The 13,920-nt window shown below is 44.8% G+C and overlaps 1 protein-coding gene across 2 annotated transcripts in view; it reads right to left on the minus strand.

Annotated features, from left to right (window-relative positions):
- The window catches only part of WBP1L (WW domain binding protein 1 like), a 97,524-nt gene that overhangs the window by 12,559 nt on the left and 71,045 nt on the right, over window positions 1-13,920 (minus strand). For both annotated transcript variants that reach the window (XM_074999247.1, XM_074999248.1), the window contains exon 2: window positions 8,287-8,389. In XM_074999247.1, the coding sequence (XP_074855348.1) occupies window positions 8,287-8,389 (103 nt within the window). The remainder of the gene's footprint in view (window positions 1-8,286; window positions 8,390-13,920) is intronic.

The following is a 13,920-nucleotide window of genomic DNA, read 5'->3' on the forward strand; positions in this document are numbered from 1 at the left end:
AAATACATATTCAGCGCCTCATTAGCATGCGGGCGGCCACAGCACTTCAAAATTGACGTGGCTCGCTGCCGCATGGCTCCTTTTCAAAAGGACCCCAGCTACTTTGAAGTCCCCTTATTCCCATCTGCTCATAGGAAAAAGGGGACTTCGAAATAGGTGGGGTCCTTTCGAAAAGGAGCCCCGTCTGGACGAGCCGCGTGAATTTCGAAGTGCCGCGGCCGCCCGCGTGCTAATGAGGCGCTGAATGTGTATTTCAGCACTTTATTAGTAAACTTCGAAATGGCCATTTGCATGGCCATTTCGAAGTTTTTGGCTAGTGTTGTTAAAAGATACTCAAGGCAATGACATCAGCTCCACACACACTGCATGGGTAACAAAAGTATGAAGTCTGAGCCTAAAGCAGACACATCAGGAGCTATACTAGAATATTCATATGCGGTGGTTCTGTTCCCAGTACAACCAAACCCTTTTCTATTACCCATCTGTCTCTGGAGCTGAAAATCAGGGATGGGATGGAAACGGTAACCATGTCAAATTACCACTGAATCACCATTCGCCGTAAAATATTCTGGACTGATGCCCACGCAATTGGCCTATTTTTTTTTTTTTTTTTTGTAAAAAAAAGCTTAACCTGTAACAACACTTTGACCAAGATGAAGGAGGGGTCATTTTCTGTCAGACAATAGGAGGCATAACACCGTGGTTACCAGGGACAACATTCCAAAAGACCTCACTGAGGGAAGCTTCTTTATCCAACACAAAATGGAAAACATGTTTTCTTTCATGTTTGCGTTGCAAGGGTAGGAACAGAATAATCCGCCCTAGATATCATGGTAAACTTGGGTAAATTCCACTGTTCTGTTGGCAGGAAACTCATGCAGGCCAAGCCAAAATACACTGCAGTGTGCTTTGTATGACAGGCAAGATAGGTTATACTTAATCCAGCCAGGAGGAGTAGTTTCCTTACTCAAAGACCTACTTCCAGGTAGCAGCATCTTACTCAAAGATGCTTGAATAAAAGCTTCTTCCAGGGTGAATATTTTTGTCACCCAAGAATGGGAGACCACTTTAATCAACGTTGCAAGCTTGGGACACTGGAGTTTGCAGATAGCATCAGACAGACCTCTCTGATCTCAAAGCCCAGGTATTACCAGCCTTTTCAGAGAGGAGGCTGTGCCAAATCAGTCTTACTGACTATTTAAATTATCATATACAGTAGCAGCTGCCAAAAATAACATTTGTAGAGTGAAATGGTCAAAACTCCAGCCCCTGTTTATTTGCCCTCAGCTGCTGACTTGAACATCTGATGACGGAGATTAGCTGCAGCTAATTCTGAGCCTCCTGGATGGTAGTGAATATACATAGGATGTAATTACTGTATAAAACCCGAAGAGCTATATAAAACAGTTCTGAATGTTCCTGTTCGAAGCATCATCTTTCAACTACAGTAGACCCCTGACTTACACACAGGTTGTGCTCCTGGGCAATCGCATGTAAGCCAAGTTTTGCATCAGCTGAAGTCTGAGCACAGATGGGGGTGCAGGGAAACGGATATTCTGTGCTCCAAATTTCCTCCAGAGGCCTGCGCTTTGCAAATGCACTCATGCACCCAGTTGCACAACTTCCCCTCCAGGCGGATCTCTCTCCTCCCTACTTCCCCTGCTGCCAAGGAGCCCCAGGATCCTGGAAGTTCTCACACCCACCCTCCGCCAGCTAGCCAGTCCCTGGTTGGCTGCACGTGCAAGAAGCTACCCACAAGCCTCCTGCAAGGGGCCAGCCCGGCCCTGCTCACTACCCCGCTGCCAAGCTAGCCCAGAGAGTGGGGTGCTCTGCCACCTTCAGGTCCCCCCAGGCCACGACTGCAGGTGGTGGAGGGGGTGGCAGCAGCTACCAGCGCCTTGCTGTGGAGCATAGCTGGTCCTCACTGTTCTTGACGGCCTGGTCCTCCTCCTCGCGGCTGCCACTAGCAGCCCACTGCTCCTTGCCACGCCACCAGTGTCTGCAGCGTGAATGCATGAGCAGCACCAAGTGTGAGCAGTGCACCAGCTGGTGGGCACCTGGAGTTGGAGGGATGGCGCTTGGTCCTGCCATGAAGGCAGGGGACTGGACCTGATAACCCCTGAGGTCCCTTCCAGTGCTATGAGATGTGTAAAATACACACTTGGACTATAAATAATATAATATATGGAGATACACAAGCAAACCAAAGCAGTGAGAAGTGCAGGGTATGTCTATACTGTAATAAAACCCCACAGATGGGCCATGCCAGCTGACAGACTAGCCAGGCTCAGCTAAGGGGATGTTTAGCTGTAGTTTACTCAGTCAGGTTTAGAATCTGGACTCTAGGATTCTGCAAGGTGTGATGGGTCCCAGATCTTTGGCTGCAGCCTGAGCTCATCTACAGTGCAATTCAAACACTCAATTAACCTAAGCCCTTAGCTCGAGTCAGCTGGCATGGGCCAGCCACAGGTGTCTAACTGTAGTGTAGACAGATCCTAAGATGCATTCCTACGAGCTATCTCGCCTTTCCCTGATATGTAAGAGGTAATAGATTATAATAGCCCAGATTAGACAGGACTGTTGTGGACCCTACATAATATATCAATCAGTAAAGAGGGGCAAGATCTCTGTGTATCATCTTTCCTGCTTTCCCCTTCTAACTGTGAATCTCACCAAGCTACATTAAACAAGATGATTTTGCCAAACGTTTATCTTCTGAAACTGGCTATAAAGGGAGACAAAGTGACAATGTTTCTGAAACATTAACAGAGCCAACATTTTTCTTTAAAAAATTAATGTCTCTTTCTCTGTTTTAGGCTGGGCTACTTGATGGCAACAGCAGAGTGAAAACACTAATACTGAAGCCACAGAGCAGCTATCCAAGGCACAAGAAGCAGCACCAGGCCAGGTAAGAAGCTGAAAGAAAAAGTAAGATGTAGCAGAAACCTCTGTAAGAAAATGGACACAAAAAGAAAAATCAATTGCGGCATTGTTTCGCTGTGAAGTGAATGGGAGACTGAAAAACTCCTGGAAATGAATCTCAGTTACAAACCCTCTCTGCAACATGCACATGTTGCAGCAGTTGTGAAGGTTTTAGAAACTAACAGCCTGAGCATAAATATTCTGACTGAGGACTTTTGGGGGAGGCAAAAAAAAAAAAACCCACTCACTCAAGGTCACAGAGAATGTGGTTCAGAACATTAGTAATAGGAACTGTGCTGCCTGCAAATGGAGAATGTTTTTCATTTACAACCCTTCTCCCTGGGCCCATGTACTAAAGGTTTTTGTCTTTCAGAATTGAGCTGATCAGTATCACTGCTCAGGGGTAAAAGCACCAGAGAGGGGAAACACTGATCCAGAAATAATCCTAAATAATCCTAAACTGCCAAGAATTCTTACTCAGTGAGCACTGTGTAAAAGTTCCATAGAATAAAAGTGCCAGTAGAACACTATGGCTACTCATCTAAGCACTAAAAACCATAAAATGCCAAAATGTTATGATTCACTCTTGATACAATGACAGCTTATTATTCCTATGTACAGTATTTTCCTACAGCCCTAAACAGTTGAGTGTGTGTGTCACGCGATTTAGGGACTGTTTGCCTTGTCAGGCATCAGAGTCTGACAAAGGCTATGTCTACACTAGCCTGGATGGCTGACCCACTCAGGGTTGATCTTCTGGAGTTGGATTTCGCACGTCTAGTCGGGACACGTGAAAATCAGCCCTTCAGGGTCACAGTCGACCACCGGAGCAACGGAAGTCGATGGGAGAAAAACTTTCCTGTTGACCTTCTCCTGTACAGACAGCCAAGTTAGCTGAGTGCAGATACACTGATTTTAGTTACGAAACTGCTGAAGCAAGAATAGCATATCTGTTGTCAATTTACCTTGCCTAACGCAGGCGTACCCTCAGGCCTGTAGGGATCGCTGTGATGAGCGTATCTGGCATCCTGCACATTGCTGGCCATGGAATCTCACCCGCCCATTCTTGTAATAGGCCCCTAATCTCCAGCTGAGTTACTGAAATCCTCCACTCTTGATTTAAAGACTGCAAGTTACAGAGATGCAGTAGTCCCTCAAGTTATGCGAGGGTTGCATTCCCACACTCCCTCGCTTCCTGGAATTTCACATAAATCGGGGGGTGGCTATTTTCCCCAGCAGGACGCACATTCTGCAGCCGGGGAAGCAGCAGGAGCACCTGGAGCTCATTTGGAAAGGCAAGTCCTGGGGCTGGGGTTGAAGTTAAGCCTGGCAATGGGTTGGGTCCGTGGGAGGGGGGCAGGGGGTTAAGCCTGGGGTGGGTTAGGCCTCCAGGATGGGTGGAGGGTGGAGCTGAGCTGGAGCTGCACGCGGGGGTGAGGGGGGTTGAGCTAGATCCACACACTGCGGTGATGAACCAGAGCTGCGTGCAGGGGAGCAGGGGCTGAGGAGTGGGGAGCCAGAGCCATGCATGGGGATGGTGAGCCAGAGCCGGAGCCATAAGTGGGTGTGAGCAGGGCTGGGGTGGGTGTTGAACCAGGGCTGTGCAGGGTCAGGGATGTTGAGCCAGGGCTGGGGGAGTGAGATTTTGCTTTGTGCTTAACACGTGTTAATGCGAGTTAGGTGCAACTTGAACTTGTGCATTTGGAGAGTTTACTGTACCAGCATTTCCTCTAGTTCAAACACCAGCACGTGCCCCAAGCTGCCTAGGAAAGGCAGGAATACCAGAGCGTCTCTGCCAGTCTCTGCTGGGGAAAATTCCTTGCCAATCCCAAATGTTAGATCCTGAACATGTGGGTGAGACACACATGCCAGGCACTTGGGAGAGAATACCCTGCAGTAACTAAGAGCCCTCCTCCTCAAATGCCCCTTCTCTGTCGGCTGGAGAAATTTGCTAATAGTTACAGAGGGGCCATACGCTATTGCAGAGAAACCTCCTAAGCCTCAATCTCAGCCTTGAAAAAAGTCAGGATTTTTTGCCCCTGCTACTCCCCTTAGGAGACTATTCTAGATCTGTACTCCCTTGGATGATTAAAAACCTTTGTCCAATTTCAAGTCCAAACATATCGATGGCCTTTCCATTTCAAATCCCCAACCAAAAGAAAGGAAGGTTCTACTCCTTGTGACATTCTCCATTTCATTTTCTCCTATCAGCTTTCAAGCCTGATCACAGCTTGTGCTTAGCAACCGATCATTCAGACTGGAGAGCTGTATTTTTTGGCATCAATGGGTTCAAATTTTGTTTTAATGAGGGGTGGGTAGGGAATCTGGACCAAGCTGTTCTCTAATTTTAAACACAGCCCATCCACCTGCTTGACATATCATGTTCTTTATTCCTCCACTCCACCCCTTAACAAAATAATACAGTGATTTTGCTTTCCATTCTATTCCTGCCCCCATGCACCATCATCTCCTTCAACTGGTTCTTCATACTATGTACCTCTCCCTCCCAGTTATTTCCCGAACTTTTTTAGACCAGACCCTCTGATTTCTCAACCAACAAGGTTCCCTCCAGCTCCTGAAAGGGAAAAAAGAACCTGTTTACAGAACCACTCCTATGGGCCACAATCCGGGATCTTATTACAGGAGGCATGTCCGGCCAGGAACAAGTTTCTTTCCATTCCAAACATCTTTTCCTGCCACCCCTCCCTGAAGGCACTGTGGTAAATAAATCAAGAATCTGTCTCAGCAAGATTGAAAACTAGTTCCAGGCCTTTTTGCCAAGCGCACAAGCAAGCTGGGGTCTTGAAAAGGTCAACATTGACTTGCAACTTCTCTACAGCCATGTCAACATACGGACTGCACATGTTCACATAAAAAGCTTTACCAACATTTGCAGTGAGCATGAAGCAAGCAGCTACAATTTAAGACACCAGTTAAATCATTCTATAATAAAGGTTCATGTGAATTCTCAGTGCCTGCTTGGTGGAGAGCAACACCATTGCCAAGCCTGTAACGGCTGCTGCTGCCACACGAGAGAGGCCAGCTTTCAAGCTTACACAGCGCTAGAACGCATGTCTCTCTCACCAGCACAAGCTGGTCCAAGAAGAGATGTTACCCATACACCTTGTCTATCTAACATCCTGGGACCAACCTGGCTTCAACATCATTACATCTTTCAATATGGTCATTTAAATGCCCATAACTATAATAATTTACAGGCTTCACAGGAGTGCTATGCATGGCAGTTTACTTCATAGAGCATGAACCATCTCAGAGTGTTTCACCAGAGATATACGTGCAGGACCTTGCATATTTTGTGATTTCTGTAGCACTGGGGGGCGAGGTTTGTACATGCAAAACTGGCCGCCACAATCTGAACTCTCAAATGAAAAATGTTTGTAGGTTTTATGGATGCAAAGAAACCCCTGAAAATGACTGGGATGAAAGTAACAAATTGCTCACAAGTATTGTCTTACTGGAATCCCTCCCCCTGGGGGGTCATGGCAAGGTGTTGGGAGATGCAGGGAGAGCTTGGGTTGTGAGGTGGCTCCAGGCAGGGGACTGGGGAAGCTTGACTCCCACACTTCCAGGTTTGCCCGATCCCTGGTGATGGCCAGAGTGGCAGGAACTGTACTGCCCAGCTGCCCAGGCACTGGAGCTGGATCATACACAGCCCAGCCCCCAGCTTGCCTGTCTCTTATGGCTGCACCGGAGCACAGTGGCTTACTTCCTCTTTGGCAGTGTGTCTACTTGGGCCTGCAGCCAGCATGAAATAACAGCTCTGAGGCAGGACTTGTCTCCTGGAGATAAATTGCGCTACAACTCAAATCTAAAGACACCCATTGGAATCCCTATACTATTAGACTACTTTCCTATTGAACACTTTAGCATGTATCTCCACTTAACGCAGTTACACACTCCATATTATCCAACTGCATTCCCCATTTTCCCCAGCCAAACACCCCCAACATTTGGTTCTCAGCTACCAAAATCTCCAGAGTCCCCTGACCACTTGCATGATGCAGCAAGACACTGTCAATGCCCACAGACAGTTGCATGTTGATCTGACCTGTTGCATCTTGATAATGTGGGCACAGTGTAAAATAAACTGAGTTTAATATTAAAAAAAAGTACATTGCCTATTGTGCTGACTGCACTGCTCACTTTCACCTCACGGCAAAGCCTCATTTAAAACATGTAGGCAGCTATCTCCTGGTTCTTTCCATATTTCTTCCAACAAGCAGCTGTATCCAACGGCCTTGTAGCAAAATTTAAGTCCAGTAAATTTCCAGATGAACAACACAGCATCAGGAATCACTGCTATTGGATCTGGAGAGATTGGAGCATCTTATGTTTGCATTGTAACGTTTTACATAAGTATCTCTCTGTGGGAACCAGAGACTACCAGTATTAGAGGGAACAAGTGGGAGGTAAAAGGATCTTTCTGACTTCCTGGTCTCTGAGCCTCCCTTTTCCCCTACTCCACTGGTAAGAATCCTGCTAACTGGAATCAACTTCTATCTCTGTTTGGTACTACCAAGGAACAGGCTTTTTTACAGTGGGACCTTACATCAACATAACTATGCCAATTGTCTGCACTACTGAGAAAGTCAACTTAAGGCACATAACTCCCACTGGACTGCTGGTGGATCGATCTCAGATCTTCGATCCCTGCAGCAGTGCAGTTGTAGCCTAAGTCTCAGGGAGTGAAAAATCCACACCAGAGAGATGTACCTGGGTCACCAAATAAAATTAGTGGGTAGCAGCTTTTAAAGGAACAAAAGGAAGTTTTTCTTCATGCAGTGCCCAGTCAACCTGTGGAACTTCTGGCAGAACTTTATCAGAATTCAAAAAAAGAACTAGGTAAATTCACTGAGGTTAGGTCCATCACTACTATTTAGCTGGGATAGGTAGGAAAGGTGTCCCTAGCCTCCATGTGTCAGAGGTTGGAAATGTAGGACAGGAGAGGGATCGCTTTACCTGTTCTGTTCAATCCCTCTGGGGCATCAGGCACTGGCCTCTGTTGGAAGACAGGACACTGGGCTAGATGGAACTTTGGTCTGACCCAGTATGGCTGGTCTTATGGCACAACTACATAAGCCAAACAGGAAAGAGCTTCCAGCAAAAAACTTAACAGCTAGTCATGGCTGTGGGTGGAAGTATCACTGCCATCATACTAGAAGATCCCAGGATAACCAGATCCTAGTTGTCCCAAGCACTCAAGCCCTGCCCAAAGCAGGAATCCAGTTGTGGCCACAGCTGTAGTAGCAAAACAAAAGGAATTTCCAGAGGGAGGACCAGAAAAAGGCCCATGGTTATTCAGGTTATGAAGGGAGGCTATTAAAAAAAAAAAGAAAGACTTACACCAGAGTTCATAGTAGTAGTTGCAACACTGTGACTGGCCACAACAGTGGCCTGTTTCACATGTATAACTTTGATTGTTGACACCCATGCAGGTTTCTTTGTCCTAAAATTAAAAACAAAAGGCACAAAGTTACTGACATTGCATTTTACAACAAGAATTACATAGTGCCTGCCACACAAGGCTCTCAAAGCATTTTTGTAAAAAAGGCATTAGAGCTCTCAAGCCCTCACTGAGGTAGGCAAGTTTCAGCACTAATTTACACAAATGGAGAGAGAAAACACTGCCCATGTCTACTGCATGGCGGAAAAGAGAACTCGCATGTATCAACTGTATGGCTCTATGCTTTATTGATTAGGCCATGGTGCCTCTTATTACACACCCTCCAGTTCATTTTTCAGCTATCATGTTTTACGCTCTGGAGATTTTGTACACAGAGATTGTGTTCCATATTTGGCTTTGTGGAATTACTGAGGCTGTGTCAAGCTGAGGAAACACCTTATAAACAGAGAATCTTGTAATCTAAGTGAGACCTGCTTGAGTGTATCTAAACGCAAATGGCAATTACTTTATGGTCCTGTAAAATTCACTTCTGAAATAATTCTTATGATTAACAGCTTAAATTATATAAAAACAGTCTTCCGGTAAAGCGTCTTCCTGGAAGCTTCAGCGTTCTAGGAGTGGAGCCAAATCAGCTGAGCTTTACCAACTTACAGTCCTCCTACAAGGCCAGTGCTCTGAGCAGTTAAGAGATGGAAAAGTAGTATGGTATGGAATCACCTACTCCTAGTTCAGCTAAGTAGCGCGGCATTACTCCACAATATACTACAGGTTGTCCCACTCTAATCCGAAACACTCTCATCCAGCAGCATCCATGACTGGGCATGATTTTAGTTGGCTAGATGACCACTTATCATGAGTGTGGCTAAGTTTCCCATGGTCCCATAAACTTTGTTTCCAGCCACCAGTCCTGCCTCTCAGTGTTCTGGTCTGTTATTTAGCTGTAATTTACCCCTAAATGTCCTCTAAGAGCCCAGTCAGCAGTGGGAGTGTTGGTAATGCTGCTAGACTATACTGACTCCCTGTGGTCCAGGAAATTCTCTTATTCAGCACCGGTCAGGTCTCAAGCATGCCGGATGAGAGAGGTTCAACCTGTATATGTTGAATAGTGCTTTGTCCAGTCATGCTTTCAACATCTAAAAGCGTGGGGAGTAAGGAGAGATAAATATACAAACTGTGAAATGAAACCTGATCCATTTTCACAAGATGGGGTGAATCAGAACTCCAGAGTTACAGATGCCCATGTAACATGGAAATTAAAGTAAAAGAACAGTTATATTACTTTAAAAACCAAACAATCCTGACACAGATGCATACTGAAATTGTGAAACTTGCAGCATAACCTGAAATTTTCATTTACTAAATTCTATTCTGGCTAAATTAGACAAAGTAAACTTGGAGAGGTCTGTATTAAAAGAACTACTGCAATATTTAAATGCCACTTTAACAAAAATATGCTGCCTTAAAAATAATCTAAGAGCAATTCATACCAGTCACTCCCGTATATATTTTCTTTATCCTAACTTTAAAAGTAATACTTTGCACTTTTATAGCATCTTTCACCTGGAGATTCCTACAGCCCTGCCCAAAAATACACCCCCACTGTATAGCAGGCAGCAGGTTCACTATGACACTAAATTTCCAGAAATGTGCTTGCAGACGCTAACTACATGCATAAAATATACAAGTCCAACCTTAACTCTGAGTCTATATATATATATATAGCTCGATTCTCCTGCAGTCAGTCAAACACTGTGTAGAATGCAGCAACGTTCTAACAAAGCACAGTACCAAAACAAGTAAGGAAAATGAAAAAGAAAGAAACTAGTGAAATGGCACTACAGTGAACTCTTTCATATCTGGCAGCCCTGGGACTGGGAGGTTGCCAATATTCAAATATTGTGGATAACAGAGAGGTATACCTAGCAATGCATAACAGTAAAGAAATACAAGATTAAATACTGAGAAACAAATATGTATGGAGAGCACTTTATTTACCAAGAGTAGTATTGTACATAGTAAACTTAGACCATATTTGCTGTATTTGTAATTACTTCCACTATACTGTACTTACAGAAGATGTAACTAAAATTTACTTATGGTTAAAATGCCGGTTATTTGAGAGTTCTGAATGATAGAATGCCGGATATGAAAGAGTTTACTGTACAGTAACACCAAAGATTAACTGAAGGTAAAACAGATTTGTTTGTGTGTTACTACAAATAGAACTGCACGTGTAAGTGATGTATTTTCAAGTACACAGCATAATGGACAAAAGACACCTGTCATTTCTTGGTATTTATTAAAGATAACCAGTTCACTGGACACCCTGTGTATTTTTTATTCCTTCATTTTGGGATTTTTTTTAATCATATGATATTTCACTTTCTTTAAACATATCACTCAGGCTATTTATAGTTCATGTAAACGAAACTCCCTACACCATTTTCTCTCAAAAATGACATTCTATTTTGGATTCAAGGAACATGGGAGTATCCATATTAAAAACATTCCCACCCCTTCCACCAACCCAAACAGCACACGCCACAAAAAACCACACATCTGGCTTCAACTCCTCAAGCAGAAGAGTATGCTACTCTTCCTCAATCTCAACTAGGGAAGAGGCAAGGAAAAATTTAGCAGCAGCCTACATGTTTCACAGAAAGAGGGACATCAGAACCTTCTGCCAGACAGACCTCCCCAACAGTGTGGCTGCAAGCGACTGCTTTCTCCACTCACAAACCGGCTGCTAGCCTTGTTCTGAAATGGAGTTCTCAGTGTTACAAAGTGCCGAGTGTTTTCTGTTGTTTACTGGAGGGCTTTAAAACAAACAAAGCTAGATGCAGAAAGCTGAGGTCCCAAGCCTTGATAGGATGAAAGCTCTTTTCCATCTGTAATTTTTAAGGTGACTGTCAAATGTATAACTCACTCTGCTAAGCCGTTAGCATTTTATATTTCAACTAACTACAACATTTGTCTCTGAAAGTGCAATTATGGGCAAGGAAATAACTAGAAATGGCACATTACTGCTCCTTATGTGTTCCAAATCCTCTCTCTCATCTTCATTTATTAACACTTTTTCTCCTACTACCCATGCAACAATAACACTGCCATTGAAGAATAAGCTAGATTCTTTTCTGGTTCATGGATCAACAGAATAGTTGATGCATAAGGCAGAAAATGCAAGACTTGATTTCCAGATCAGAAATCTGGGTTTAGAGCTGTGACAAACTCTTAAGCAGCGCTGCGTCTGTCAACCAAGCAACTGCAACTTGGAGGCCCACCTATGACCTGGAAGCCCAAAATGTGATAAAGAGTAACTTTGCACCAGGACACCTTTCAAGGAATTAAGCAGCATTTATTCCAATACCCATTTCTTCTGTTCAAAGTATAACACTGCCAGGAGCAAAGATTAAGAATTTGTGGCAACAACCTGTAACAGATATAAAGCTCAGTGGATTGTCCCACTTGCTTAGGAGTCTGAAGCTGCCACATGTACTTGAAGACTACTTATTTTGGAAGATTTCGTCATCAGTTCTTCAAACCACATCATCCTCCCACTTAACATCCCCTTGCATAAAAAAATAAAGTTTGAAGTCCACTGCCCTTTCCAACCCAAATCTGCACAATGTCATGCTTCCCACACACACTTAAAAGGGGCACCTGATGGCAATAGGACCTACTACCATGGCCTCTTTTTGTCTTGAGACACGGTGGTTAGCAGCAGTGCTGAGGATCTATGGGCAGCGTTTGAATCTGCAGCTTCTCTCGTGGCTTATCCGTCCAATGTTTGCAATTACCGCATGTCAGTCTGTTTCCGGATTCTGGAGTCTGAGAGTTTTTCCTTCTAAGACGAAGTTCTTTCGTGTGGCTTGCACATTACTATCAAAGGATGATGTGCCCTGTTGTGGCAGTCGTCACTAGGGCCGTGTCTACACTAGCCAAAAACTTCGAAATGGCCATGCAAATGGCCATTTTGAAGTTTACTAATGAAGTGCTGAAATACATATTCAGCGCTTCATTAGCATGCGGGCGGCCGCGGCACTTCGAAATTGACGTGGCTCATCTGCTCATAGGAATAAGGGGACTTCGAAATAGGTGGGGTCCTTTCGAAAAGGAGCCCCGTCTGGACGAGCCGGACGGCGGCGAGCTGCATCAATTTCGAAGCGCTGCGGCTGCCCGCATGTATATGTATTTCAGCGCTTCATTAGTAAACTTTGAAATGGCCATTTGCATGGCGATTTCGAAGTTTTTGGCTAGTGTTGACATAGCCTAGGTGTTTTGATCTGGTGATGTAGATTTCCCAGGATTTTAGATCAACGTTGAATTTTTTCATGGCGTTTTTGCATGTACCCTTGAAACTTAGCTTTGGTCTTCGTCTTGTTCTCAACCCACATGACAGTTCACTGAAGAGGATTTCTTTGGGAAGACGTTTGTTACCCATTCTTCTCACATGACCAAGTCATCGTAGTCTTCTGCTGTTGAGGACTGCAATGAGGATGGGAATGCCAGATCTTGACAGGACATCTGCATTTGAACCTTTATCTTGTCACTTGATATTCATAATTCTGAAGAGGCTGTGAAGATGGAAGCTCTTCAATTTTTTCTCGTTTTTTTCTCCTCAGAACCATATAGCAAGATATGGATCTACTAAGAGGTGAACATATTAGCTAAATACTCCCATCCTTTCTGGGGATATGGTATCGTTGACGGTTAGTGTGTGCTGCCAGGGAGCCTGTGCACTAAAACGTCATCATCCCTCAACTGATCCAGGGTTACAGATATATGCAGTATTCTGTGAACTAACTCCATGGCACTGTTGCTTCCTCAAAGTTTGAAATGTGCCCCTCCTACCCCATTCTTGATTAGCTAGCACATAGATGTCACACAGTCTGTTAGGACCTTTACTGGTTTTCCTTTCAACTGAGACGGGAGAGAGAAGAAAAAAAAAAAAAAAAGATTTCAGAGCCTATTGCACAGCTCTTAGTTCTGGCAACTCGGACGCCTACCAGTTCCAAACTTCACAAACCAGCAGCCCTTGGCAGTGTGTCCCGCAGCCTGAATCGGACGCTGCTGTGCCTACCACTTCGGCATGAGCAAAAAAGAGATGAAAGAGACAGATTTCAAAGTCTGACGGACGATCATGATCGCCTAATCTGCCCTCCTGAACATTGCAGGCCTGAGAACTTCACCAACTCACCGTTGCAATAAAGCCCTAGGCTCTGGCTGAGTTACTCAAGTCCTCAAATCATTGTTTAAAAACTTCAAGTTACAGAGAACTCACCATTCATACAGTAATGCCTCAAAATGGGTGATTTCGAGTTGCATTTAAATCTTGCTCTTGTCAGCCCTGCTCAAACCTCCCACCCCACCCCACATGCAGCCCCCAGTTTGCCCCTCCCCCCTCACATGCACACAGCTCCAGCTCAATCCCCCACAGGGCTGTGAGGCCCCAGCTCAACTCCACCTCCCCCAGCCCTAGCCCACCCCAGGCTTAACCCTCCCCAACTGCCCCCATCCAACCCCAGGAGTTACCTTTCAAAAGGAGCTCCAGGTGCTCCTGCTGCTTTCCCGGC

Source organism: Carettochelys insculpta, chromosome 7 (genome assembly GCF_033958435.1).
Source record: "Carettochelys insculpta isolate YL-2023 chromosome 7, ASM3395843v1, whole genome shotgun sequence".
Taxonomy (NCBI): Eukaryota; Metazoa; Chordata; order Testudines; family Carettochelyidae; genus Carettochelys; species Carettochelys insculpta.